General features: G+C 53.3%; 2 protein-coding genes across 2 annotated transcripts in view; both read right to left on the bottom strand.

The window, feature by feature from the left end:
* Window positions 1-4154: 4154 nt before the first annotated feature.
* On the bottom strand, window positions 4155-9013 carry chac1 (ChaC, cation transport regulator homolog 1 (E. coli)). The gene is made up of 3 exons (XM_038782804.1): window positions 8373-9013; window positions 6002-6037; window positions 4155-4885 (listed from the first exon to the last, which is right to left on the bottom strand). The coding sequence occupies exons 1-3, from the start codon at window positions 8583-8585 to the stop codon at window positions 4484-4486; spliced, it is 651 nt and encodes a 216-aa protein (XP_038638732.1). The 5' UTR covers window positions 8586-9013; the 3' UTR covers window positions 4155-4483.
* An 872-nt stretch (window positions 9014-9885) lies between these two features.
* Window positions 9886-25674, bottom strand: part of dll4 (delta-like 4 (Drosophila)) — a 37776-nt gene continuing 21987 nt past the window's right edge. Inside the window, exons 10-11 of the mRNA XM_038782791.1 lie at window positions 12765-12873; window positions 9886-10810 (exon numbers count right to left, since the gene is read on the bottom strand). Coding sequence (XP_038638719.1) covers window positions 10805-10810; window positions 12765-12873 — 115 coding nt within the window. The 3' untranslated portion in view covers window positions 9886-10804. The remainder of the gene's footprint in view (window positions 10811-12764; window positions 12874-25674) is intronic.

Below are 25674 nucleotides of genomic sequence, written 5' to 3'. Positions count from 1 at the left end.
GCGTGTTAGTCCACTGAGCGTAATTCTCTTTCAGTAGCGCCATGGCTTCATCGTAGGTCGGCGCGTCCTGGATAAGCGGAAAAACGCTGGAGCTCAGCCGCGTGTAGAGGATCTGGATCTTCTGAGCTTCTGGAATTGGGCCTGGTGCAGACCTGATGTAAGCTTTGAAACAAGCTAGCCAGTATTCAAAGTCCTTTTTGGCGTTGCTTGATTGCGGATCCAGCTGCAGGCGATCGGGCTTGATGCGGAGGTCCATATTCTGAAACTTTAGTGTAATAAATTGATGCACGATCAATTGCACAAAGACGAGAGTTGAATACAACTGAGGCTTTATTACATTAAGATGTGTGGCCTCCTACAGCAGCTGGTGAAATGGCCGCTGTACGGGGAGCACACATATTTATACCCCGCCTACTGGGCAGAGCCAGCAGGCAAGGGCTACCCCTGTACCTGTAGTACAGCAGCCTTACCATACATACCCTAATATATACAGCAGTGGTTACTACCACAGAGGCGGCATGTTGTTAGCACTGGGACTGCGGTGCTGAGGACCCGGGTTCGAATCCCAGCCCAGGGTCACTGTCCGTGTGGAGTTTGCACATTCTCCCCCACAACCCAAAGATGTGCAGATTAGGTGGATTGGCCACGCTAAATTGGCCCTTAATTGTAAAAAAAAATTGGATACTGTAAATTTATTAAACAAAAATGTTGGGGGTGTGAGGTCATTGTCTGCAATTTTGTGGGTCATTGTATCAGAATGTGGGGTCATTTCTGGCGCTGTGACGTCACTGTCTGGGAGTGCAGCAGGGGTCATTTTCTGGTATTGGGTTGTAGAGATGTAAGATTACTGTCTGAAAATGTGCAGCCACTGTCTGGGAGTGTGGCGTCACTGTCTGAGATTGTGGGGTCACTGTCTGGGAGTGTGGGGTCACTAACTGGCATTGGGCTCACTGGCTAGTGGTGTAGGATTACTGTCTGGGAATGTGCAGCAACTGTCTGGGAGTGTGGCGTCACTGTCTGAGATTGTGGGGTCACTGTCTGGGAGTGTGGGGTCACTATCTGGCATTGGGCTCACTGGCTAGTGGTTTAGGATTACTGTCTGGGAATGTGCAGCAACTGTCTGGGAGTGTGGCGTCACTGTCTGAGATTGTGGGGTCACTGTCTGGGAGTGTGGGGTCACTATCTGGCATTGGGCTCACTGGCTAGTGGTGTAGGATTACTGTCTGGGAATGTGCAGCAACTGTCTGGGAGTGTGGCGTCACTGTCTGAGATTGTGGGGTCACTGTCTGGGAGTGTGGGGTCACTAACTGGCATTGGGCTCACTGGCTAGTGGTGTAGGATTACTGTCTGGGAATGTGCAGCAACTGTCTGGGAGTGTGGCGTCACTGTCTGAGATTGTGGGGTCACTGTCTGGGAGTGTGGGGTCACTATCTGGCATTGGGCTCACTGGCTAGTGGTTTAGGATTACTGTCTGGGAATGTGCAGCCACTGTCTGGGAGTGTAGGGTCACTGTCTGGCATTAGGATCATTGTCTGGCAGCACAGGGTCATTGCGTGCCATTGGGGTCACTGTATGCCAGTCTCTGTCACTGCCTGGCATTGTGGCCATTGTCTGGCATTGGGGTCACTGTATGCCAGTCTCTGTCACTGCCTGGCATTGTGGCCATTGTCTGGCATTGGGGTCACTGTATGCCAGTCTCTGTCACTGCCTGGCATTGTGGCCATTGTCTGGCATTGGGGTCACTGTCTAGGGATGTAGGATTACTGTCTGGGAATGTGCAGCCAATGTCTGGGATTGTGCGGTCATTGTCAGGGAGTGTGATATCACTGTCTAGTGGTGTGGGGTCACTGTCTGGAAATCTGGAGTCAATGTCTGGGAGTGTGCAGCCACTGTCTGGGAGTGTGGGATCACTATCTGGCATTGGGGTTACTATCTAGAGGTGTAGGATTACTGTCTGGGAATGTGCAGCAACTGTCTGGGAGTGTAGGGTCACGGTCTGGAATGTGGGGTCACTATCTGGGAGTGTGGGGTCACTATCTGGCATTGGGGTCACTGTCTAGGGGTGTAGGATTAATGTCTGGGAATGTGCAGCCACTGTCTGGGAGTGTAGGGTCACTGTCTGGAATGTGGGGTCACTATCTGGGAGTGTGGGGTCACTATCTGGCATTGGGGTCACTGTCTAGGGGTGTAGGATTACTGTCTGGGAATGTGCAGCCACTGTCTGGGAGTGTAGGGTCACTGTCTGGGAATGTGTGGTCACTATCTGGGAGTGTGGGGTCTCTGCCTAGGCGTGTGGGATCACTCTCTGGGAATGCAGGATTACTGTCTGGGAATGTAGGATCACTGTCTGGGAGTGTGGGCTCCCAGACTGGGAATGTGTATATCTAACTGGGTCCTGGTTTGTTGAGGATTTGGAAGGGTGCTTGACAGCATGGACCCACAGATGTTGTTTCTGCTGGCTGAGGAAATTGAGAACAAAGGGACACAATCTCAGGATAATCATTTCGGATTTAGATGAGCAGAATGTCTTCAAAGGGATTTGGAATTTTTTCGCCCAGAAGGTTGTGGATGCTCCATCTTTGACTGTGACATACTCCGCGTTTTGGTCTCTCAGGGAATCAGAGATGTGGAGAGTGGGCAGGAAAGTGCCCATGATTAGTCAATGATTGTATGATTTGATGAAGTAGGCTTGATGGGGTTTACGCCCACCTCCTGCTCAAGTGTTCTGTTCTGTTTGGTTTGTTTTCTGTAGCCAGAGAAGGCTGAGGGTTTCATGGGTGGCACAGTGGTTAGCACTGCTGCTGCACAACACCAGGGACTCGGGTTCAATTTTGGCCTTGGGTGACTGTGTGGAGTTTGCACTTTCTCCCCGTGTCCGTGTGGGTTTCCTCCAGGTGCCTCCCACAGTCCAAAGATGTGCAGGTTAGGTGGATTGCCATTCTAAAAAAAATTGCAGGGTTATGGGGATAGGGTGGGGATTGTGCCTAGGTAGGTGCTCTTTCAGAGGATCGGTGCAGACTCGATGGGCCAAATGGCCTCCTTCTGCACGGTTGGGAGTCCATGGAGTAAGGAGTGCATGTTTCCCCATCCCCGCCATGAGTGACACAAAGCCGGGTGGGAGGCTGAGCTGTGAGGAGGATGCAGAGATACTTCAACGTCAATTGGAGAAGTTTCTTTTTAAATTAAAATTTTTCCAATTAAGGGGCAATTTAGCGTGGCCGATCCACCTACCCTGCACATTTTTGGGTTGTGGGGGTGAGACCCATGCAGACATGGGGAGAATATGCAAACTCTACACGGGCAATGCCCAGGGCTGGGATCAAACCCGGATCTTTGACACCGTGAGGCAGCAGTGCTGACCACTGCATGCCACGCCGCCCCGTGATTTGGGCAAGTTGAGTGAGTGGACAAATGAATGGCAGATGCAGTATAATTTGGTAGAAAAAACAGAAAGGTAGACTATTATCTGAATGACCATAAATTAGGAGAGGGGAATGTGCAACGAGACCTGGGTTGTTGAAGGTAAACTTGCAGGTTCAGCAGGCGGTAAAGAAAACAAATAGTGTGCCGGCCTTTATTGTGATAGGATTCGAGTGCAGGAGTATTATACAGGGTTTTGGTGAGGCCACACCAGGAGTATTGTGTGCAGTTTTGGTCTCCTTATCTGAGGAAGATGTTCTTGCTTTAGAGAGAGTGCAGAGAAGGTTTACCAGACTGATTCCTGGGATGGCGGGACAGACGTATGAGGAGAGACTAAATCGGTTAGGATTGTATTCACTGGAATTCAGAAGAATGAGGGAGGAATCTCATCGAAACCTATAAAATTCTAACAGGACTAGACAGGGTAGATGTAAGACGGATGCTCCCAATGGTGGGGGTGCCCAGACCAAGAGGTCACAGTCTGAGAAATTTCTTCACCCAGAGAGTGGTGAGCCTGTGGAAATCGGTACCACAAAAAATAGTTGCGGTCTAAACATTACATGTTTTCAGGACGCAGGTAGATATAGCATTTGTGTGTGTGTGTGTGTGTGGGGGGGGGGCAAAGCATATGGGGATAAAACGGGATGATCATAATGAATGGCGGAACAGGTTCGAAGGGCCAAATGGCCTCCTCCTGCTCCTATTTTCTATGATTCTATAGTCAAGAGGCACAGTCAGCAGCACTTATTTATTATAAATAATGTATAAAAAATACAGTTATCAGAAATGAATCAGACACAGAGATCTGACCTATGGTATTCCAGCAGAGGCTATAACCCATGAGACCATAAGACATAGGAGCAGAATTAGGCCATTTGGCCCATCAAGTCTGTTCTGCCTTCAATCATGGCTGATATGTTTCACATCCCCATTCTCCACCAGTACAGGCTTAAGTTCTCAGTTACTAAGACTGTTTAGTCCCTCCACTCGATTGTATGTAATGTGTCGATGCTGGTGAACTGGATGTGAAGCTAGCAGTACACTTGCTGAGTTTGGTAGCTAGCTACTCTTGCCCAACTGTGGGTCCGCCTCCCAGGGGTAGCGAGAGTGCCAGGGCAGCAGCTTCGATCGAGAACAGGTGCTCATCCTCCACCCCTGGGCATGTGGAGTGCATGAACTGTGCCAGTCTGAGCAGGTATTCCAGGTTGTGTCCTGAGCAACCGCAGCACCCAACAATCTGCCTGGCAATGTCATCGGCTGGGGCTGGCCCCAGATACAGTGGGTTCTGAGGGGTGGCAATATAAACCAGGGCCAAGGTGCTGCCACAGGGCTCCATGCCCTGAGGGAAGAACTCCACAGTCTTGCACATGTATCCCCCGAGCAGGCTTTCACGAAGGTTTAGATACTCCAGCGAACTCCTGATCTGATCATCCCGCACCTCATAGGCCACTCCCCATGTGTCGGCCTGAGCAGATGGAAAGAGAGTGAAGCTGCGATTAGACTCAAACATCAGTAAAAAGTACAGCTCAGACATCAAAACAATAACACCCGGAGGGTGGGGAGGGGGGACTGTTGGACACAGTTTCAATTCCAGCCAGAGATGGTGATGTTACCTCATGCCAAACTCCATCCACAGTTAACACACATCAGCTGTAGCATGCAGCAGGGCTGCAGGTATTTGCTGAATATGAGCCTAGACTATACAGCACGGTAGCATTGTGGCTAGCACAATGGCTTCACAGCTCCAGGGTCCCAGGTTCGATTCCGGCTTGGGTCACTGTCTGTGCGGAGTCTGCACATCCTCCCCGTGTGTGCGTGAGTTTCCTCCGGGTGCTCCGGTTTCCTCCCACAGTCCAAAGATGTGCAGGTTAGGTGGATTGGCCATGATAAATTGCCCTTAGTGTCCAAAATTGCCCTTAGTGTTGGGTGGGGTTACTGGGTTATTGGGATAGGGGGAGGGGTTGACCTTGGGTAGGGTGCTCTTTCCAAGAGCCGGTGCAGACTCGATGGGCCGAATGGCCTCCTTCTGCACTGTAAATTCTATGATATAACCTGTCATCATAATGTAACCCTTTTAGCCCCGATAGGATTGTGGTGAATTTGCTCTTCACTCTCTCCAAGAGCTCTATAAATCCTTCCCAGAACTGAATGCACCACTCCGGCTGCAGTCCAAACTGGATCTTTACGACTGTAGCAGAACCTGCACCCTCTTATAATCCAGCCATCTTGAAATCTAATGTTCCATTAGCCTTTGAAACTTTTTCCTCCTCTGCACAGACTTCTTGGAAACCCCAAAGCTCATCACAGTTCCCAGCCTCTCAGCTACTTTACTTGGACTAAGTTGATTAATTTGACGGGCAACATGGTTGCACAGGTTTGGAGGGCTGAAGGGCCTGTTCCTGTGCTGTACTTTTCTTTGTTTTTCTTTGTTTGAAAATATATTCACAGTTTTATAAAAGTTAGCGCAAACAGTTGCTGAGGGAGTTATTGTTATTCATTCTGTATGGTCTAGTATTGGTGACTCAAAGCCAGGGAATGCAGTTCAGAGTTTCACAACAGTACGTCACTGTGAAATACTTACATCAACATCTTCTAATAAAGTGACCACGCGTCCTGGCTGAAAAACAAAACAAGGCAGATTAATGAACATGTTGGCAGCCTGTGTACTGAGAAAACAAGCAACAGCCAGTCAGTGGATCCCGTTCCTTCCACACCCCAAATGTCAACCTCCTAACAGTGACGGGACAGGCTCTGTGTCTGCAAATCCCTCGCATAGGAACACACTCTGTGTCAGCCCCTGGCTCAAGTTGGTCTCACACCTACTGCCACAGGGTCCTAAGTGGCCAAGTTGAAAATCAAAACTAACATTCCAGTGTATTACAGATGGGGTGCTGCACAGTCAGAGGTGCCGTCTCTCAGTTGAGATTTTAAATCAAGGCCCCATCTGTTGGATATAAAAGGTCCCGTGGTATCGTATTGGAGAAGAGCAGAAAGGTTATCCTGGCTGATACCGGGTGCAGGTTAGATGGATTTGGCCATCCTAAATTGTCCCTTTGTGTCCAAAGTTAATTGCGATTGCAGGAGGGTGGCACGTGGCACAGTGGTTAGCACTGGGACTGCGGCACTGAGGACCCGGGTTCAAATCCTGGCCCTGGGTCACTGTCCGTGTGGAGTTTGCACATTCTCCCCATGTCTGCGTGGGTTTCACCCCCACAACCCAAAGATGATTCTATGACCTGGTCACTATTAATCCATCAATTTACATCACAAAAAACAGTTTAGCTGGTCATTATCTCTTTGCAGTTTGCAACGAATTAGCTGTGTTTCATGAATTACAACAGTGACTAGACTTCAAAGGTCTTCTTTGATGGGATGGGGGTCTCTCTGCTACCCCACAGTGAGGGGTTTCTGATTCCCCACAGTGAGGGGCTCTATCCCAGATTCCCCAAGGTGAGGGGTTTCTGATTCCCCACAGTGAAGGGTCTCTATCCCAGATTCCCCGCAGTGAGGGGCAGCAGGGTAGCATGGTGGTTAGCATAAATGCTTCACAGCTCCAGGGTCCCAGGTTCAATTCCCGGCTGGGTCACTGTCTGTGTGGAGTCTGCACGTCCTCCCCGTGTGTGCGTGGGTTTCCTCCGGGTGCTCCGGTTTCCCCCCACAGTCCAAAGATGTGCGGGTTAGGTGGATTGGCCATGCTAAATTGCCCGTAGTGTCCTAATAAAAGTAAGGTTAAGGGGGGTTGTTGGGTTACGGGTATAGGGTGGATACGTGGGTTTGAGTAGGGTGATCATGGCTCGGCACAACATTGAGGGCCGAAGGGCCTGTTCTGTGCTGTACTGTTCTATGTTCTATGAGGGGCTCTATCCCAGATTCCCCATGGTGAGGTGTCTCTATCCCAGATTCCCCACGGTGAGGGGTCTCTATCCTAGATTCCCCGCAGTGAGGGGCTCTATCCCAGATTCCCCATGGTGAGGGGTCTCTATCCCAGATTCCCCACAGTGAGGGGCTCTATCCTAGATTCCCCACAGTGAGGGACTCTATCCCAGATTCCCCACGGTGAGGGGCTCTATCCCAGATTCCCCACAGTGAGGGGTTTCTGATTCCCCACGGTGAGGGGCTCTATCCCAGATTCCCCACAGTGAGGGGGTCTTTATCCCAGATTCCCCACAGTGAGGGGTTTCTGATTCCCCATGGTGAGGGGCTCTATCCCAGATTCCACACGGTGAGGGGTCTCTATCCCAGATTCCCCACAGTGAGGGGCTCTATCCTAGATTCCCCACAGTGAGGGGCTCTATCCCAGATTCCCCACGGTGAGGGGCTCTATCCCAGATTCCCCACAGTGAGGGGGTCTCTATCCCAGATTCCCCACAGTGAGGGGGTCTCTATCCCAGATTCCCCATGGTGAGGGGTCTCTATCCCAGATTCCCCACAGTGAGGGGTTTCCGATTCCCCACAGTGAGGGGCTCTATCCCAGATTCCCCACAGTGAGGGGCTCTATCCCAGATTCCCCACGGTGAGGGGCTCTATCCCAGATTCCCCACAGTGAGGGGTCTCTATCCCAGATTCCCCACAGTGAGGAGGGCTCTATCCCAGATTCCCCACAGTGAGGGGTTCTCTATCCCAGATTCCCCACAGTGAGGGGGTCTCTATCCCAGATTCCCCACGGTGAGGGGCTCTATCCCAGATTCCCCACAGTGAAGGGGTCTCTATCCCAGATTCCCCACAGTGAGGGGGTTTCTATCCCAGATTCCCCACAGTGAGGGGTCTCTATCCCAGATTCCCCACAGGGAGGGGCTCTGATTTCTACCGTGATGGGTGTCTGTCTATGACCCTCTAGTGGTTCTCAAACAGGAGACCAAATCTTTGTGTTCAGATTTAATGAACCTCAATCCCTCAGAGGGAGATTCAGGTCAAATCATTTTTCAAATATATTTACCCGAATCAAAACCCACCATCTCCTGGTTGCCTCGGTGATGAGAATCTCCATGCCAGAACCTCCTGCTGTAACCACGGACGAAGCCAATCTTCCTGGAGGTGAATTCAAAATCTGGTTTCCAAATCAGCGAGCCGTAACCAAAGATCCAGAGGACCCGGGGAATGTTGCAACTCTGGAGGAGTGAACCAGCTTCATCCACCTCCAAATGCTCGGTCACCTGGGGAGGCATCGCGGTGGGCTATACAAATAAACTGCCTGTGGGACTAGAACCTCACTCCTTGCCCCTCTTCTGTCTCCCCCGCACCCCGTCTGTCAGTGTCCTTTTTGTGTCTGTTTTCTCTCTTTTTCTTTGTCTGTCCTCCCTCTCGGTCAGTCCTCTATCTCTCCTCTCTCACAGACTCTGTCCTCTCCCTCAATCTGTGTTCCCTCACTCTCTTTCCTTCCTCTCACTCTGTCCTCTTTCTCCTCTCACCCACTCTGTCCTCTGTCTTCCCTGTCTTCCCTCTGTCCACTCACTCAGTCTCTCCTCTCACTCAATCCTGACACACTCTGTCCTCTCACCCACTCTATCCTCTCTCTCTCTCTCCTCTCTGACCCACTCTTCTCTCTCCCCTCTCTGTTTTTCCTTTCTCTCTGTCCTCTCACTCACTCTGTCCTTTCTCTCTCTCTCTCTCCCTCACTCACATAGACACTCACTCACTCACTCTGTCCTTTCTCTCTCTCTCTCTCTCCCTCACTCACATAGACACTCACTCACTCACTCCTTTCTCTCTCTCTCTCTCTCTCCCTCACTCACATAGACACTCACTCACTCACTGTCCTTTCTCTCACTCACACGCACTCTCTCTCTTAGTGCCTTTCTATCGCTCTGTCTCACAATTTGTCTCAGTCGATCTCACTTTATTTACTTCACGTGAATCCACTGCTTCAGCAAGTGGGCGGGTTATTAAAGCTCTGACCAATCAGTGTTTTCCGGGCGGGGCTTGGGTTCAGAAGCGACCAATAAAGCCGTCCCAGCCGGACTGAAATATTCCTCTGAGTTGCATCAGATTGCGGTTCAATGATGCAACAAACACGGGAGCAGGGACTGGAAACAGGGGCAGACAGGAGCCAGGGCCAGGAGAGGGCATGAGGCACTGGGAGCAGGACCTCCCATAGAGTCCAGCAAAGACTGGCAACACTACCCACAGCTGGCAGGGCACCAGCAGGTTTTGCTACAAACATTCTCAGGGCAGGTCCAGCGCGGATGAGATACCGAATAAAGCTCCATCTCCTCTGTCCCAATCAGACACCCCCAGAACAGGTACAGCTCCAGGGTTAGAGATTGAGGAAAGCTCCCCTTATCTCGCAGATAGACCTGATGCCACACTTAGAAATGTTCAGGGAGGCAAAGTGCGGACTAAGTTAACATGGCTATTTAAATGCAGGCTTGCCCTTGGTGTAATTGGCAATGCTGTGGTGTCCCTGTTGAGTAAGTTGCTGATGTTTGGCCTGCCGGTGGATTTAATAAAGGACACAGACAACAGATATTGCAGCAGGAATGATTTCATTGTTTGAACAAAAAAAATAAATTCAAACTTTGCCAAGGAATTGAAACCATAGGTGAACTGATAAGTGTATTTACATGTGAAAACATTTATAAATATACATTATATACAAAATAATTTTATAAAAGTATAAAGTTCAGTGCTTCACATTTAAATTAATTATGAAATACCCAACCTTAAAAAAAATAACATTATTGATTGTCTTGGTCTTTGATTTAAGGGATCAGCAATGGACAGTCTGTACATGAGGCTCTGCTCCCTGGGAGAATGTTGATCCAATCCCAGGGTGGAAGGTAGGGGAGTGGGCCATGGATCCGTCAGCCAGTGTTCCTGTCTGTGGTTTTTCTCAATCCCAAATCCGGGCCTATTTCAGTGACTGTGAGCGAGTCAGTGCCTCAGGGTTAAGGTGGGTCCAGTTAAATACACTCCACTCTGCAAAAATAATAAATAGAGACTACTCTGTGGGCTTGCGGTCAATCACACTCCTGTATTTGTCTGTGTTCGCACTATGTCAGCATCTCCAGTAACAACGGTCACTCTTAGACCGAAGCATTAAATTGGCGCTCTCATCATCTTCTCCTGCAGAGGCTCAGTACATAGAGAGCTTTACATTCAGTCTGTGACACTGCGTCGATGGGACCAACCTGGTCCCAGAGTCTGTCGAATCTCTGGTTCTCCACCAACAGCAACAGTTCACTAGGCTGAAAGATTTTCACCATCACACAAAGCCACTCCGACACTGAGAGCCAGAGCGGGCCCTGCACAAAGTCGCAACCTCCACTTTCCAAACATTTCTCCATCCAATAGCAAGCCGTGAATAAATAAAACAGCAGTCCCACTTCATGTAAACAGACAGACCTGGCGACCCCAGGCAGACTGTAGTATCTCTGGCATTGCAGCCTTAAACCTGGGCAGAGAGAGAGAGAGAGAGAGAGAGAATCATTGAAAATGTCTTTCACTGCTTTATTTGGCCCTTAAATCAATACCTTCGGCATCTGTGATTCCTATTGCTTTTAAAAGTAGGCAAGCAGTCCACATCCACCTGTTCTGGGTGTGTCTAAAGCTGAGGGGGTTCTGGCAGGGGTTCTCCGATGTTATGTTGGAGGTTGTGGGGGAAGAGTTGACCCTGAGTCCGGAAAATGGCGATATTCGGAGTGTCGGAAGATTCGGAAGTCCAGGTGGAGAAAGAGGCCAATGTCTTGGCCTTTGACTCCCTGAAAGCCTGGAGATGGATTTTGTTGTGTGGCGGGACTCAGAGCCGCCGAAGACAGGGGGGGGGGGGGGTGAGTGGGTGAGTAACCTGGCAGAAGTCCTGCACTTGGAAAAGGTTACGTTCGTCATACGGGGAGCGGACCAGGGATCACCCCGAGGTGGATGCCATTTATCGACTTCTTTAAAGTGAATTAAGGCATCAGCGGGGGAGAGCGGCTTGTTTTTTTTCTGATTCTGTGTGTTGGGGGGAGATAAGGGGGAAAAATGTAAGGGGGCGGGGAGAATTGTGGGCTCGGTATCAGGGTTGTGGTTGGCCTGTGTTTTGGTATCTGTGGTTTTTTGGTTTTCTGATATTTAATAATAATAACCTTTATTGTCACAAGTCGACTTACAATGACACTGCAATGAAGTTACTGTGAAAATCCCCGAGTCGCCAAATTTCGGCGCCTGTTCGGGTACACAGAGGGAGAATTCAGAATGTCCAATTCACCAAACAGCACGTCTTTCAGGACTTGTGGGAGGAAACCGGAGCACTTGGAGGAAACCCACGCAGACACGGGGAGAATGTGCAGACTCCGCACAGACAAGCCGGGAATCGAACCTGAGGACCATGGAGCTGTGAAGCAACAGGGCTAACCGCTGTGCTACTGTGCCGCCCATACTATGTATATATGCAAAATGCCTTTAATAAAAATATTTTTAGAGGCAAGTAGAGGCACGCAGAATAACGTTTGGCGACAGAGCCCTTCATTCAGAGGCTTACTTCCCAGAAATTCTATCACCACTCTTAGATCCAGTGTAAATAGGCCCCAAACCGTAAAACAGCCAAATCTTCCAGTATTTGCTGCTACAAACGAGCTGCAGCTTGAAATTTCTACTTGAAGACGAGTCTGATCCAAAGTGACTCACACCACCTGACCCTGTACCCCACCTCTCATGCACACATCCACGGCGGGGTTTTCCAGCCGCGTCTGCCCAGCGACTGGAGAATCCTGCCCCAGGTCAATGGACCTATTGTACAGGTCTCGCCTGTGGCGTTTTTGCAGTGGGCGGGGCGGAAGAATCCAGCTCCCAATCTATCTCTCAATCTCATCCCTTCCTCCCCCAGTGTCCCTTTCTCCTTCCCCAAGCTCCTTCCCTCCATGTACACTATCTCCGTCCTTTCGAGTGTACATTCCTCCCTCAGTGTACTTCTCTCCCACCACACCTCAATCCACATGCAACCAATCCTCTCTCCAAAGCCCTGACTGTGGCACGGTAGCACAGTGGTTAGCACTGTTGCTTCACAGCTCCAGGGTCCCAGGTTCAATTCCCGGCTTGGGTGACTGTGTGGAGTCTGCACGTTCTCCCTGTGTCTGCGTGGGTTTCCTCCGGGCGCTCCGGTTTCCTCCCACAGGTCCCGAAAGATGTGCTGTTAGGTAATTTGGACATTCCGAATTCTCTCTCTGTGTACCTGAACAGGCACCAGAATGAGGTGACTAGGGGATTTCCCCAGTAACTTCATTGCAATGTTAATGTAAGCTTACCTGTGACACTAATAAAGATTATTATTATTACCTTCCCACAACCTGGTATTCACCGGCACAGATCCCTCACCCTGAAGATACCTGCTCCCACCTGTGACCTTTCCACACAATGGTTTGCTTTACCTCAGTGATGACATCTTGCAGCAAGCCCTCAGCAGTCCGGTGTAGGGGCTGGTACATCAGGTCCTGGGCACTTGATATCGTGGCTATTCTGCACTCCAGTTTTTCACTACTAAACAAAGAAGAAATGAGGTGAGGGAAAAGTCCAAGAAAGAGCTGAGCAGAAGCACATGGGAACACACAAGACATTCAGCAGGGAAAGTTCATTAGAAATAAATGTAAAATGTCGCCACAATCCCAGAGGTCCATAGGCTGCTTTCCCCTTTGAGAGAGAGAGAGCTGACTGGGTGGTGATTTCACTTGAGGGTCACCACACCTCAGGCACGGGGCAACATTGAGAATCCGGTACGGGAATTGAACCTGCGCTGTTGGTGTCGCTCTGCCTCACAGACTATACGTCCAACCAACAGAGCTAACCGATCGCCATCATTCTAAATAGCAGTTCCACAAAAGCAGCCAGTGGGTGACCTTGACAGTGATAATGGGACGTTAGAGAGTTTCACCGGGTGTGATAGGGGGTTGGATCGACCCATGAATATGGCCGGAGGCAGGTGAGAAGGTTGTTTAGATGGCACAGATCTCATCCGGGGAGATAAGACGGTGGTGGGTGCAGGAAGGATTAGGTGGGGGTGGGTTACATTGTATCCATTGTGGGTCAACATTTTGGGGGAGGGAGGACTGAAGAGACAGGAAAACTATTAAAGGGCAAGCAAATATTAGGAATTGCTTTCTAATCTAATTCACAGAATGGAATTCTGGAACAGGAGGCAGCAACCCCGCCCTGACAGAGCTTTATGAACACTGTACAAGAAGTGAAATGAGTCTATAAATAGATTCCCACAAAATAGGTGGACTCATAGAATCAGAGAATCCCGACAGTGGAGGCCATTCAGCCCATCAAATCTGAACCCACCCACTGAAAGGGAACCCTATCTAGGCCCATGCCCCACCATTTCCTCGTAACCCCATAATCCCACCTAACCTGCGCATTTATGGGTACTGAGAGATAGTTTATCATGGCCAATCCAGCTAACCTGCACATCTGGGAGGAAACAGGAGCACCCAGAGTAAACCCACCCAGACAAGGGGAGAAAGTGCAAACTCCACACAGACAGTCACACAAGGCTGGAATTGAACCCGGGTCCCTGGTGCTGTGAGGCATCAGTGCTAACCACTGTGTCACCATGCCATCCAGGCACTGAGGGAATTATACTCAGTACAATTCTTACTCAAAGTACAACGCTCCCTCAGTACTGCCCCTCTGACAGAGCTGCGATCCCTCAGTACTGCCCCTCTGACAGTGCTGCGATCCCTCAGTACTGCCCCTCTGACAGTGCTGCGATCCCTCAGTACTGCCCCTCTGACAGAGCTGTGATCCCTCAGTACTGCCCCTCTGACAGAGCTGCAATCCCTCAGTACTGCCTCTCTGACAGTGCTGCGCTTCCTCAGTACTGCCCCTCTGACAGTGTCGCGCTCTCTCAGTACTGCCTCTCTGACAGTGCTGCGCTTCCTCAGTACTGCCCCTCTGACAGTGTCGCGCTCTCTCAGTACTGCCCCTCTGACAGTGCTGTGCTTCCTCAGTACTGACCCTCTGACAGTGCTGCGATCCCTCAGTACTGCCCCTCTGACAGAGCTGCGATCCCACAGTACTGCCCCTCTGACAGTGCTGTGCTTCCTCAGTACTGCCCCTCTGACAGTGTCGCGCTCTCTCAGTACTGCCCCTCTGACAGTGCTGTGCTTCCTCAGTACTGACCCTCTGACAGTGCTGCGATCCCTCAGTACTGCCCCTCTGACAGAGCTGCGATCCCTCAGTACTGCCCCTCTGACAGAGCTGCGATCCCACAGTACTGCCCCTCTGACAGTGCTGTGCTTCCTCAGTACTGCCCCTCTGACAGTGTCGCGCTCTCTCAGTACTGCCCCTCTGACAGTGCTGTGCTTCCTCAGTACTGACCCTCTGACAGTGCTGCGATCCTTCAGTACTGACCCTCTGACAGTGCTGCGATCCTTCAGTACTGCCCCTCTAACAGAGCTGCGCTCCCTCAGTACTGCCCCTCTGACAGTGCTGTGCTTCCTCAGTACTGCCCCTCTGACAGAGCAGCGATCCCACAGTACTGCCCCTCTGACAGAGCTGCGATCCCAAAGTACTGCCCCTCTGACAGTGCTGTGCTTCCTCAGTACTGCCCCTCTGACAGTGTCGCGCTCTCTCAGTACTGCCCCTCTGACAGTGCTGTGCTTCCTCAGTACTGCCCCTCTGACAGTGTCGCGCTCTCTCAGTACTGCCCCTCTGACAGTGCTGTGCTTCCTCAGTACTGACCCTCTGACAGTGCTGCGATCCTTCAGTACTGCCCCTCTGACAGTGCTGCGATCCCTCAGTACTGCCCCTCTGACAGTGCCCCGCTCTCTCAGTACTGCCTCTCTGACAGTGCCGAGCTCCCTCAGTACTGCCCCCCTGACAGTGCAGTGTCCCTCAGTACTGCCCCTCTGACAGTGCCGCGCTCTCTCAGTACTGCCCCTCTGACAGAGCTGCAATCCCTCAGTACTGACCCTCTGACAGTGCAGCACTCCCTCAGTACTGCCCCTCTGACAGTGCTGTGCTTCCTCAGTACTGCCTCTCTGACAGTGCTGCGCTCTCTCAGTAATGCCCTCTGACAGTGCAGCGTCTCTCAGTAATGCCCCTCTGACAGTGCCGCGCTCTCTCAGTACTGCCCCTCTGACAGTGCAGCGTCTCTCAGTAATGCCCCTCTGACAGTGCAGCACTCCCTCAGTACTGCCCCTCTGACAGTGCAGCGCTCCCTCAGTATTGCCCCTCTGACAGTGCTGCGCTCCCTCAGTACTGCCCCTCAGACAGTGCAGCGTCTCTCAGTAATGCCCCTCTGACAGTGCAGCACTCCCTCAGTACTGCCCCTCTGACAGTGCTGCACTCTCTCAGTACTGCCCTCTCTCAGTAATGCCCCTCTGACAGTGCAGCACTCCCTCAGTACTGACCCTCTCACAGTGCTGCGCTCTCTCAGTATTGCCTCTCTGACAGTGCTGCACTCTCTCAGTACTGACCCTCTGACAGTGCTGTGCTCCCTCAGTACTGCCCCACTGTCAGTGCCGTGCTTCCTCAGTACCGACCCTCTGACAGTGCCGAGCTCCCTCAGTACTGCCCCTCAGACAGTGCAGCGTCCCTCAGTACTGCCTCTCTGACAGTGCCGCGCTCTCTCAGTAATGCCCCTCTGATAGTGCTGCGCTCCCTCAGTACTGCCCCTCAGACAGTGCAGCGCTCCCTCAGTACTGAACCTCTGACAGTGTTGTGCTCTCTCAGTACTGCCCCTCTGACAGTGCTGCGCTCTCTCAGTACTGACCCTCTGACAGTGTCGTGCTCTCTCAGTACTGCCCCTCTGACAGTGCTGCGCTCTCTCAGTACTGACCCTCTGACAGTGCCGAGCTCCCTCAGTACTGACCCTCTGACAGTGCCGAGCTCCCTCAGTACTACCCCTCTGACAGTGCAGCACTCTCTCTGAACTGCCCCTCTGACAGTGCAGCATTCCCTCAGTACTGCCTCTCTGACAGTGCTGCGCTCCCTCAGTACTGCCCCCCTGACAGTGCAGCGCTCCCTCAGTACTGCCTCTCTGACAGTGCTGCGCTCCCTCAGTACTGCCCCCCTGACAGTGCAGCGCTCCCTCAGTACTGCCCCTCTGACAGTGCAGCACTCCCTCAGTACTGCCCCTCTGACAATGCTGCACTCCCTCAGTACTGCCCCTCTGACAGTGCAGCACTCCCTCAGTGCTAACCATCTGACAGTGCAGCACTCCCTCAGTACTGTCCCTCTGACAATGCTGCACTCCCTCAGTACTGCCCCTCTGACAGTGCAGCACTCCCTCAGTGCTAACCATCTGACAGTGCAGCACTCCCTCAGTACTGTCCCTCTGACAATGCTGCACTCCCTCAGTACTGCCCCTCTGACAGTGCAGCACTCCCTCAGTGCTGACCCTCTGACAGTGCAGCACTCCCTCAGTACTGTCCCTCTGACAATGCTGCACTCCCTCAGTACTGCCCCTCTGACAGTGCAGCACTCCCTCAGTGCTGACCCTCTGACAATGCTGCACTCCCTCAGTACTGCCCCTCTGACAGTGCAGCACTCCCTCAGTGCTGACCCTCTGACAGTGCAGCACTCCCTCAGTGCTGACCCTCTGACAGTGCTGCCCTCTCTCTGTTCTGCCCCTCTGACAGTGCAGCACTCCCTCAGTACAGACCCTCTGACAGTGCCGCGCTCCCTCAGTACAGACCCTCTGACAGTGCTGCGCTCTCTCAGTACTGCCCCTCTGACAGTGCTGCGCTCCCTCAGTACTGACCCTCTGACAGTGTCGTGCTCTCTCAGTACTGCCCCTCAGACAGTGCAGCACTCCCTCAGTACTACCCCTCTGACAGTGCTGCGCTCTCTCTGAACTGCCCCTCTGACAGTGCTGCGCTCCCTCAGTACTGACCCTCTGACAGTGTCGTGCTCTCTCAGTACTGCCCCTCTGACAGTGTCGCGCTCTCTCAGTACTGCCCCTCTGACAGTGCTGTGCTTCCTCAGTACTGACCCTCTGACAGTGCTGCGATCCCTCAGTACTGCCCCTCTGACAGAGCTGCGATCCCTCAGTACTGCCCCTCTGACAGAGCTGCGATCCCACAGTACTGCCCCTCTGACAGTGCTGTGCTTCCTCAGTACTGCCCCTCTGACAGTGTCGCGCTCTCTCAGTACTGCCCCTCTGACAGCGCTGTGCTTCCTCAGTACTGACCCTCTGACAGTGCTGCGATCCCTCAGTACTGCCCCTCTGACAGAGCTGCGATCCCACAGTACTGCCCCTCTGACAGTGCTGTGCTTCCTCAGTACTGCCCCTCTGACAGTGTCGCGCTCTCTCAGTACTGCCCCTCTGACAGTGCTGTGCTTCCTCAGTACTGACCCTCTGACAGTGCTGCGATCCTTCAGTACTGCCCCTCTGACAGTGCTGCGATCCCTCAGTACTGCCCCTCTGACAGTGCCCCGCTCTCTCAGTACTGCCTCTCTGACAGTGCCGAGCTCCCTCAGTACTGCCCCCCTGACAGTGCAGTGTCCCTCAGTACTGCCCCTCTGACAGTGCTGCGCTCTCTCAGTACTGCCCCTCTGACAGAGCTGCAATCCCTCAGTACTGACCCTCTGACAGTGCAGCACTCCCTCAGTACTGCCCCTCTGACAGTGCTGCGCTTCCTCAGTACTGGCCCTCTGACAGAGCTGCGATCCCTCAGTACTGCCCCTCTAACAGAGCTGCGCTCCCTCAGTAATGCCCCTCTGACAGTGCCGCACTCTCTCAGTAATGCCCCTCTGACAGTGCCCCGCTCTCTCAGTAATGCCTCTCTGACAGTGCTGCGCTCTCTCAGTACTGACTCTCTGACAGTGCTGCGCTCTCTCAGTACTGACTCTCTGACAGTGCTGCGCTCCCTCAGTACTGACTCTCTGACAGTGCAGCACTCCCTCAGTACTGCCCCTCTGACAGAGCTGCACTCTCTCAGTAATGCCCTCTGACAGTGCAGCGCTCCCTCAGTATTGCCCCTCTGACAGTGCCGAGCTCCCTCAGTACTGCCCCTCAGACAGTGCAGCGTCCCTTAGTACTGCCTCTCTGACAGTGCTGCGCTCTCTCAGTAATGCCCTCTGACAGTGCAGCGCTCCCTCAGTATTGCCCCTCTGACAGTGCCGAGCTCCCTCAGTACTGCCCCTCAGACAGTGCAGCGTCTCTCAGTAATGCCCCTCTGACAGTTCTGCGCTCCCTCAGTACTGCCCCTCTGACAGTGCTGCGCTCTCTCAGTACTGCCCCTCTGACAGTGCTGCACTCTCTCAGTACTGCCCTCTCTCAGTAATGCCCCTCTGACAGTGCAGCACTCCCTCAGTACTGACCCTCTGACAGTGCAGCGCTCCCTCAGTATTGCCCCTCTGACAGTGCCGAGCTCCCTCAGTACTGCCCCTCAGACAGTGCTGCACTCTCTCAGTACTGACCCTCTGACAGTGCTGTGCTCCCTCAGTACTGCCCCACTGTCAGTGCCGTGCTTCCTCAGTACCGACCCTCTGACAGTGCCGAGCTCCCTCAGTACTGCCCCTCAGACAGTGCAGCGTCCCTCAGTACTGCCTCTCTGACAGTGCCGCGCTCTCTCAGTAATGCCCCTCTGATAGTGCTGCGCTCCCTCAGTACTGCCCCTCAGACAGTGCAGCGCTCCCTCAGTACTGAACCTCTGACAGTGTTGTGCTCTCTCAGTACTGCCCCTCTGACAGTGCTGCGCTCTCTCAATACTGACCCTCTGACAGTGTCGTGCTCTCTCAGTACTGCCCCTCTGACAGTGCTGCGCTCTCTCAGTACTGACCCTCTGACAGTGCCGAGCTCCCTCAGTACTGACCCTCTGACAGTGCCGAGCTCCCTCAGTACTGCCCCTCTGACAGTGCAGCACTCTCTCTGAACTGCCCCTCTGACAGTGCAGCATTCCCTCAGTACTGCCTCTCTGACAGTGCTGCGCTCCCTCAGTACTGCCCCCCTGACAGTGCAGCGCTCCCTCAGTACTGCCTCTCTGACAGTGCAGCACTCCCTCAGTACTGCCCCTCTGACAGTGCAGCACTCCCTCAGTACTGCCCCTCTGACAATGCTGCACTCCCTCAGTACTGCCCCTCTGACAGTGCAGCACTCCCTCAGTGCTGACCCTCTGACAATGCTGCACTCCCTCAGTACTGCCCCTCTGACAGTGCAGCACTCCCTCAGTGCTGACCCTCTGACAATGCTGCACTCCCTCAGTACTGCCCCTCTGACAGTGCAGCACTCCCTCAGTGCTGACCCTCTGACAGTGCAGCACTCCCTCAGTACAGACCCTCTGACAGTGCCGCGCTCCCTCAGTACAGACCCTCTGACAGTGCTGCGCTCTCTCAGTACTGACCCTCTGACAGTGTCGTGCTCTCTCAGTACTGCCCCTCAGACAGTGCAGCGTTCCCTCAGTACTACCGCTCTGACAGTGCTGCGCTCTCTCTGAACTGCCCCTCTGACAGTGCTGCGCTCCCTCAGTACTGACCCTCTGACAGTGTCGTGCTCTCTCAGTACTGCCCCTCAGACAGTGCAGCACTCCCTCAGTACTGCCCCTCAGACAGTGCTGCGCTCTCTCAGTACTGCCTCTCTGACAGTGCTGCACTCCCTCAGTACTGACCCTCTGACAGTGCAGAACATACTCAGCACTGCCCCTCTGACAGTGCTGCGCTCTCTCAGTACTGCCCCTCTGTCAGTGCAGAACACACTCAGTACTGCCCCTCTGACAGTGCAGCACTCCCACAGTACTGACCCTCTGACAGTGCTGAGGTCCCTCAATACTGACTCTCTGACAGTGCCGATCTCCCTCAATGCCACCACTCCAACCTTGCAAAGCTCCCTTCAAACCTGCTCTGTTCCCTTCAGTACTGACCCTCTGACAGTGCGGAACACCCTCAATACAGCCCCTCTGACAGTGCAGCACTCCCTCAGTACTGCCCCTCTGACAGTGCTGCGCTCTCTCAGTAATGCCCCTCTGACAGTGCTGCGCTCTCTCAGTAATGCCCCTCTGACAGTGCTGCGCTCTCTCAGTACTGCCCCTCTGACAGTGCTGCGCTCTCTCAGTACTGCCCCTCTGACAGTGCTGCACTCTCTCAGTACTGCCCCTCTGACAGTGCTGCGCTCTCTCAGTAATGCCCCTCTGACAGTGCTGCGCTCTCTCAGTACTGCCCCTCTGACAGTGCTGCGCTCTCTCAGTACTGCCCCTCTGACAGTGCTGCGCTCTCTCAGTAATGCCCCTCTGACTGTGCTGCGCTCCCTCAGTACTGCCCCTTTGACATTGCTACGCTCTCTCAGTACTGCCCCTCTGACAGTGCAGCACTCCCTCAGTACTGCCCCTCTGACAGTGCCGCACTCCCTCAGTACTGACCCTCTAACAGTGCTGCACTCACTCAGTACCTCCTCTCTGACAGAGCCGAGCTCCCTCAGTACTGACCCTCTAACAGTGCTGCACTCACTCAGTACCTCCTCTCTGACAGAGCCGAGCTCCCTCAGTACTGACCCTCTGACAGTGCTGCACTCACTCAGTACCTCCTCTCTGACAGAGCCGAGCTCCCTCAGTACTGCCCCTCTGACAGTGCTGCGCTCTCTCAGTACCTCCTCTCTGACAGAGCCGAGCTCCCTCAGTACTGACCCTCTGACAGTGCTGCACTCACTCAGTACCTCCTCTCTGACAGAGCCGAGCTCCCTCAGTACTGCCCCTCTGACAGTGCTGCGCTCTCTCAGTACTGCCCCTCTGACAGTGCGGCACTCCCTCGGTACTGCCTCTCTGACAGTGCGGCACTTTCTCAGTACTGCCCCTCAGACAGTGCAGCGTCTCTCAGTAATGCCCCTCTGACTGTGCTGCGCTCCCTCAGTACTGCCCCTCTGACAGTGCTGCGCTCCCTCAGTACTGCCCCTCTGACAGTGCTGCGCTCCCTCAGTAATGCCCCTCTGACAGTGCTGCGCTCCCTCAGTACTGCCCCTCTGACAGTGCTGCGCTCCCTCAGTAATGCCCCTCTGACAGTGCAGCACTCCCTCAGTATTGCCCCTCTGACAGTGCCGAGCTCCCTCAGTACTGACCCTCTGACAGTGCTGCACTCTCTCAGTACGGACCCTCTGACAGTGCTGCGCTCTCTCAGCACTGACCCTCTGACAGTGCTGCGCTCTCTCAGCACTGACCCTCTGACAGTGCTGCACTCTCTCAGTACGGACCCTCTGACAGTGCTGCGCTCTCTCAGTACTGCCCCTCTGACAGTGCTGCGCTCCCTCAGTACTGCCCCTCTGACAGTGCAGCACTCCCTCAGTACTGCCCCTCCGACAGTGCTGCGATCCCTCAGTACTGCCCCTCTGACAGTGCTGCGCTCCCTCAGTACTGCCCCTCTGACAGTGCTGCGCTCCCTCAGTACTGACCCTCTGACAGTGCAGCACTCCCTCAGTACTGCCCCTCTGACAGTGCTGAGCTCCCTCAATACTGACTCTCTGACTGCCGATCTCCCTCAATGCCACCACTCCAACCTTGCAAAGCTCCCTTCAAACCTGCTCTGTTCCCTTCAGCACTGACCCTCTGACAGTGCAGAACACCCTCAATACAGCCCCTCTGACAGTGCAGAACACCCTCAATACAGCCCCTCTGACAGTGCAGAGCTCCCTCACTACTGCCCCTCTGACAGTGCAGCATTCCCTCAGTACTGCCCCTCTGACAGTGCAGAACACACTCAGTACTGCCCCTCTGACAGTGCAGAACACACTCAGTACTGCCCCTCTGACAGTGCAGAGGTCCCTCAATACTGACTCTCTGACAGTGCCGATCTCCCTCAATGCCACCACTCCAACCTTGCAAATCTCCCTTCAAACCTGCTCTGTTCCCTTCAGTACTGACCCTCTGACAGTGCAGAACACCCTCAATACAGCCCCTCTGACAGTGCAGAGCTCCCTCACTACTGCCCTTCCAACAATGCTGAGCAACTTCAATATGGCCCTTTGAACAGTGCTGAGCTCCAGCAGTACAGCCAGTCTGACAATGCAGAGCTACCTCAGCACTGCCAGCCGATCATTCAGCACACCCTTAGTACTATCCCACCAACAATGCAGCGCTCCTTGAATACTGCTCCTTCAATAGTGCAGCTGTCTTTCATTTCTGACCGTCCGACAGTGCAGCACTCTTACAATACTGCCCCTCCAATGGTGCAGAGGTCCCATGCTACTGCCCGTCCGACAGTGCAGCACTCTTACAATACTGCCCCTCCAATGGTGCAGAGGTCCCATGCTACTGCCCGTCCGACAGTGCAGCACTCTTACAATACTGCCCCTCCAATGGTGCAGAGGTCCCATGCTACTGCCCGTCCGACAGTGCAGCACTCTTACAATACTGCCCCTCCAATGGTGCAGAGGTCCCATGCTACTGCCCGTCCGACAGTGCAGCACTCTTACAATACTGCCCCTCCAATGGTGCAGAGGTCCCATGCTACTGCCCCTCCGACAGTGCAGCACTCTTACAATACTGCCCCTCCAATGGTGCAGAGGTCCCATGCTACTGTCCCTCTGGCAGTGTAACAGTCCCTTAGTACTGCCCCTGATAGTGCAGCACTATCTGAATACTGCCCCTCTGAGAGCACAGTGCTACCTTAGAACCTCCACTCCAACAGTGAAGTACTCCTTCAATACTGACCCTTCTGAAAATGAAATGAAAATCGCTTATTGTCACAAGTAGGCTTCAATGAAGTTACTGTGAAAAGCCCCTAGTCGCCACATTCCGGTGCATGTCCGGGGAGGCTGGTACGGGAATCGAACCGTGCTGCTGGCCTGCTTGAAAAGCCAGCGAATTAGCCAAATGAGCTAAACCAGCCCCTTCTACACTGCAGTGTTCCTTCAGTAGTGCCACTCTGACAGTGCAGTGCTCCTTCCGTACTGCTCCTTCCTCAGTGCAGCACTCCTTCAGTACTACCCCTCTGAGAGTGCAAAACTCTCTTGCTACTGCCCCTCTGGCAGTGTAATTGTCCCTTAGTACTGCTCCTCCAATTGTGCAGTTATCTCACAACTGTCCCGCTGAGAGAACAGTTCTACCTCAGTACCGCCTCTCCACGAGTGCAACACTCCCTCAGTCCAGCCCCTCTGACCATGCAGTACTCCCACAGTCCAGCCCCTCTGACCATGCAGTACTCCCACAGTCTAGCCCCTCTGACCATGCAACGTTCCCTCAGTACTGACCCTCTGACCGTGCAACACTCCCTCAGTACTGACCCTCTGACAGTGCAGCTCTCCCTCAGTACTGACCCTCTGACCGTGCAATACTCCCACAGTACCGACCCTCTGACAGTGCAGCACTCCCTCAGTACTGACCCTCTGACCATGCAATACTCCCTCAGTACTGACCCTCTGACAGTGCAGCACTCCCTCAGTACTGACCCTCTGACCATGCAATACTCCCTCAGTCTGCCCCTCTGACTGTGCAATACTCCCACAGTACCGACCCTCTGACAGTGCAGCACTCCCTCAGTACTGACCCTCTGACCATGCAATACTCCCTCAGTACTGACCCTCTGACAGTGCAGCACTCCCTCAGTACTGACCCTCTGACCATGCAATACTCCCTCAGTACTGCCCCTCTGACAGTGCAGCGCTCCCTCAGTATTGACGCTCCAACAGTGCAGCGCTCCCTCAGTATTGACCCTCCAACAGTGCAGCGCTCCCTCAGTATTGACCCTCCAACAGTGCAGCGCTCCCTCAGTATTGACCCTCCAACAGTGCAGCGCTCCCTCAGTATTGACCCTCCAACAGTGCAGCGCTCCCTCAGTATTGACCCTCCAACAGTACAGCACTCCCTCAGTATTGACCCTCCAACAGTGCAGCGCTCCCTCAGTATTGACCCTCCAACAGTGCAGCGCTCCCTCAGTATTGACGCTCCAACAGTACAGCACTCCCTCAGTACTGCCCCTCTGACAATGCAGCACTCCCTCAGTACTGCCCCTTAAACAGTGCAGCGCTACTTCAGTACTGCACCTCTGACCATGCAGCACTCCCACAGTACTGCCCCTCTGACCATGCAGTACTCCCTCAGTATTGGCCCTCTGACAGTGCAGTAGTCCCTCAGTATTGACCCTCTGACAGTGCAGTACTCCCTCAGTATTGGCCCTCTGACAGTGCAGCACTCCCCCAGTACTGACCCTCTGACAGTGCAGCACTCCCTCAGTATTGGCCCTCTGACAGTGCAGTACTCCCTCAGTATTGACCCTCTGACAGTGCAGTACTCCCCCAGTATTGACCCTCTGACAGTGCAGCACTCCCCCAGTACTGACCGTCTGACAGTGCAGTACTATCCCAGTATTGATCCTCCGACAGTGCAGCACTCCCCCAGTACTGACCCTCTGACAGTGCAGTACTATCCCAGTACTGACCGTCTGACAGTGCAGCACTTCCTCAGTACTGCCCCTCGGACAGTGCAGTACTATCCCAGTATTGACCCTCTGATGGTGCAGTACTCCCTCTGTATTGATCCTCCGACAGTGCAGCACTCCCCCAGTACTGACCCTCTGACAGTGCAGTACTATCCCAGTATTGACCCTCTGATGGTGCAGTACTCCCTCTGTATTGATCCTCCGACAGTGCAGCACTCCCCCAGTACTGACCCTCTGACAGTGCAGTACTATCCCAGTACTGACCCTCTGATGGTGCAGTACTCCCTCTGTATTGACCCTCTGACAGTGCAGCACTTCCTCAGTACTGCCCCTCCAACAATACAGTACTCCCTCAGTATTGCTCTTGTGACAGTGTAATGTTCCCTCCATTCTGCAGTGGAGAGTCAGTCAAGATTATTGTGCTCAAATTCTGACTATGAACCCATGGGATTCTGAGCACAGAGAGCTGGCTGGGAGCACGGAGGTTCACTTCTGGCAGTGAGATCTCTATGTCCATGCTGGGCTTGCTTCACAGAGTGGAAAGGCCAGTGTCTATCCTGTCAAACAACACAAACCTCTATGTAAATCCCAACCCTGTCCACGCAGTTAATGTCCTACAACATGAATGGGCTGGTTATATAATTCAAGGTATCAGCCTGGGTGCTGAAGCTGAAATCTCCTTGACAGTCTCAGATTTCCAAGCTTGTCCCTTCAGGTTTACATTACATTTGCATTGAATTACACACTGCGCACACCTCCCTTCAAAATACTCCAATACCTTTATATTACTGGGAACAGTCCAGAGGCCATAGGGTCCAACTCAGTGCCAGGCTCAGCCCTTCCCTCAGTTTCCCTGGCTCTACCCTCAGCCCTTGTCCAAGGCCCTGTCCACCCTCAGGAGGGAGTACTCAGTATTTGGAGAGCTGGGACCTCCACCTAGTCTAAGATCAATGGTTGCTTCCCTGAGCCCCTGTT

The sequence above is a fragment of the Scyliorhinus canicula genome, chromosome 2, assembly GCF_902713615.1.
Source record: "Scyliorhinus canicula chromosome 2, sScyCan1.1, whole genome shotgun sequence".
Classification (NCBI taxonomy): domain Eukaryota; kingdom Metazoa; phylum Chordata; class Chondrichthyes; order Carcharhiniformes; family Scyliorhinidae; genus Scyliorhinus; species Scyliorhinus canicula.
Note: the sequence above shows the minus strand (reverse complement) of the source record. Positions and strands in the feature narration are given on the sequence as shown.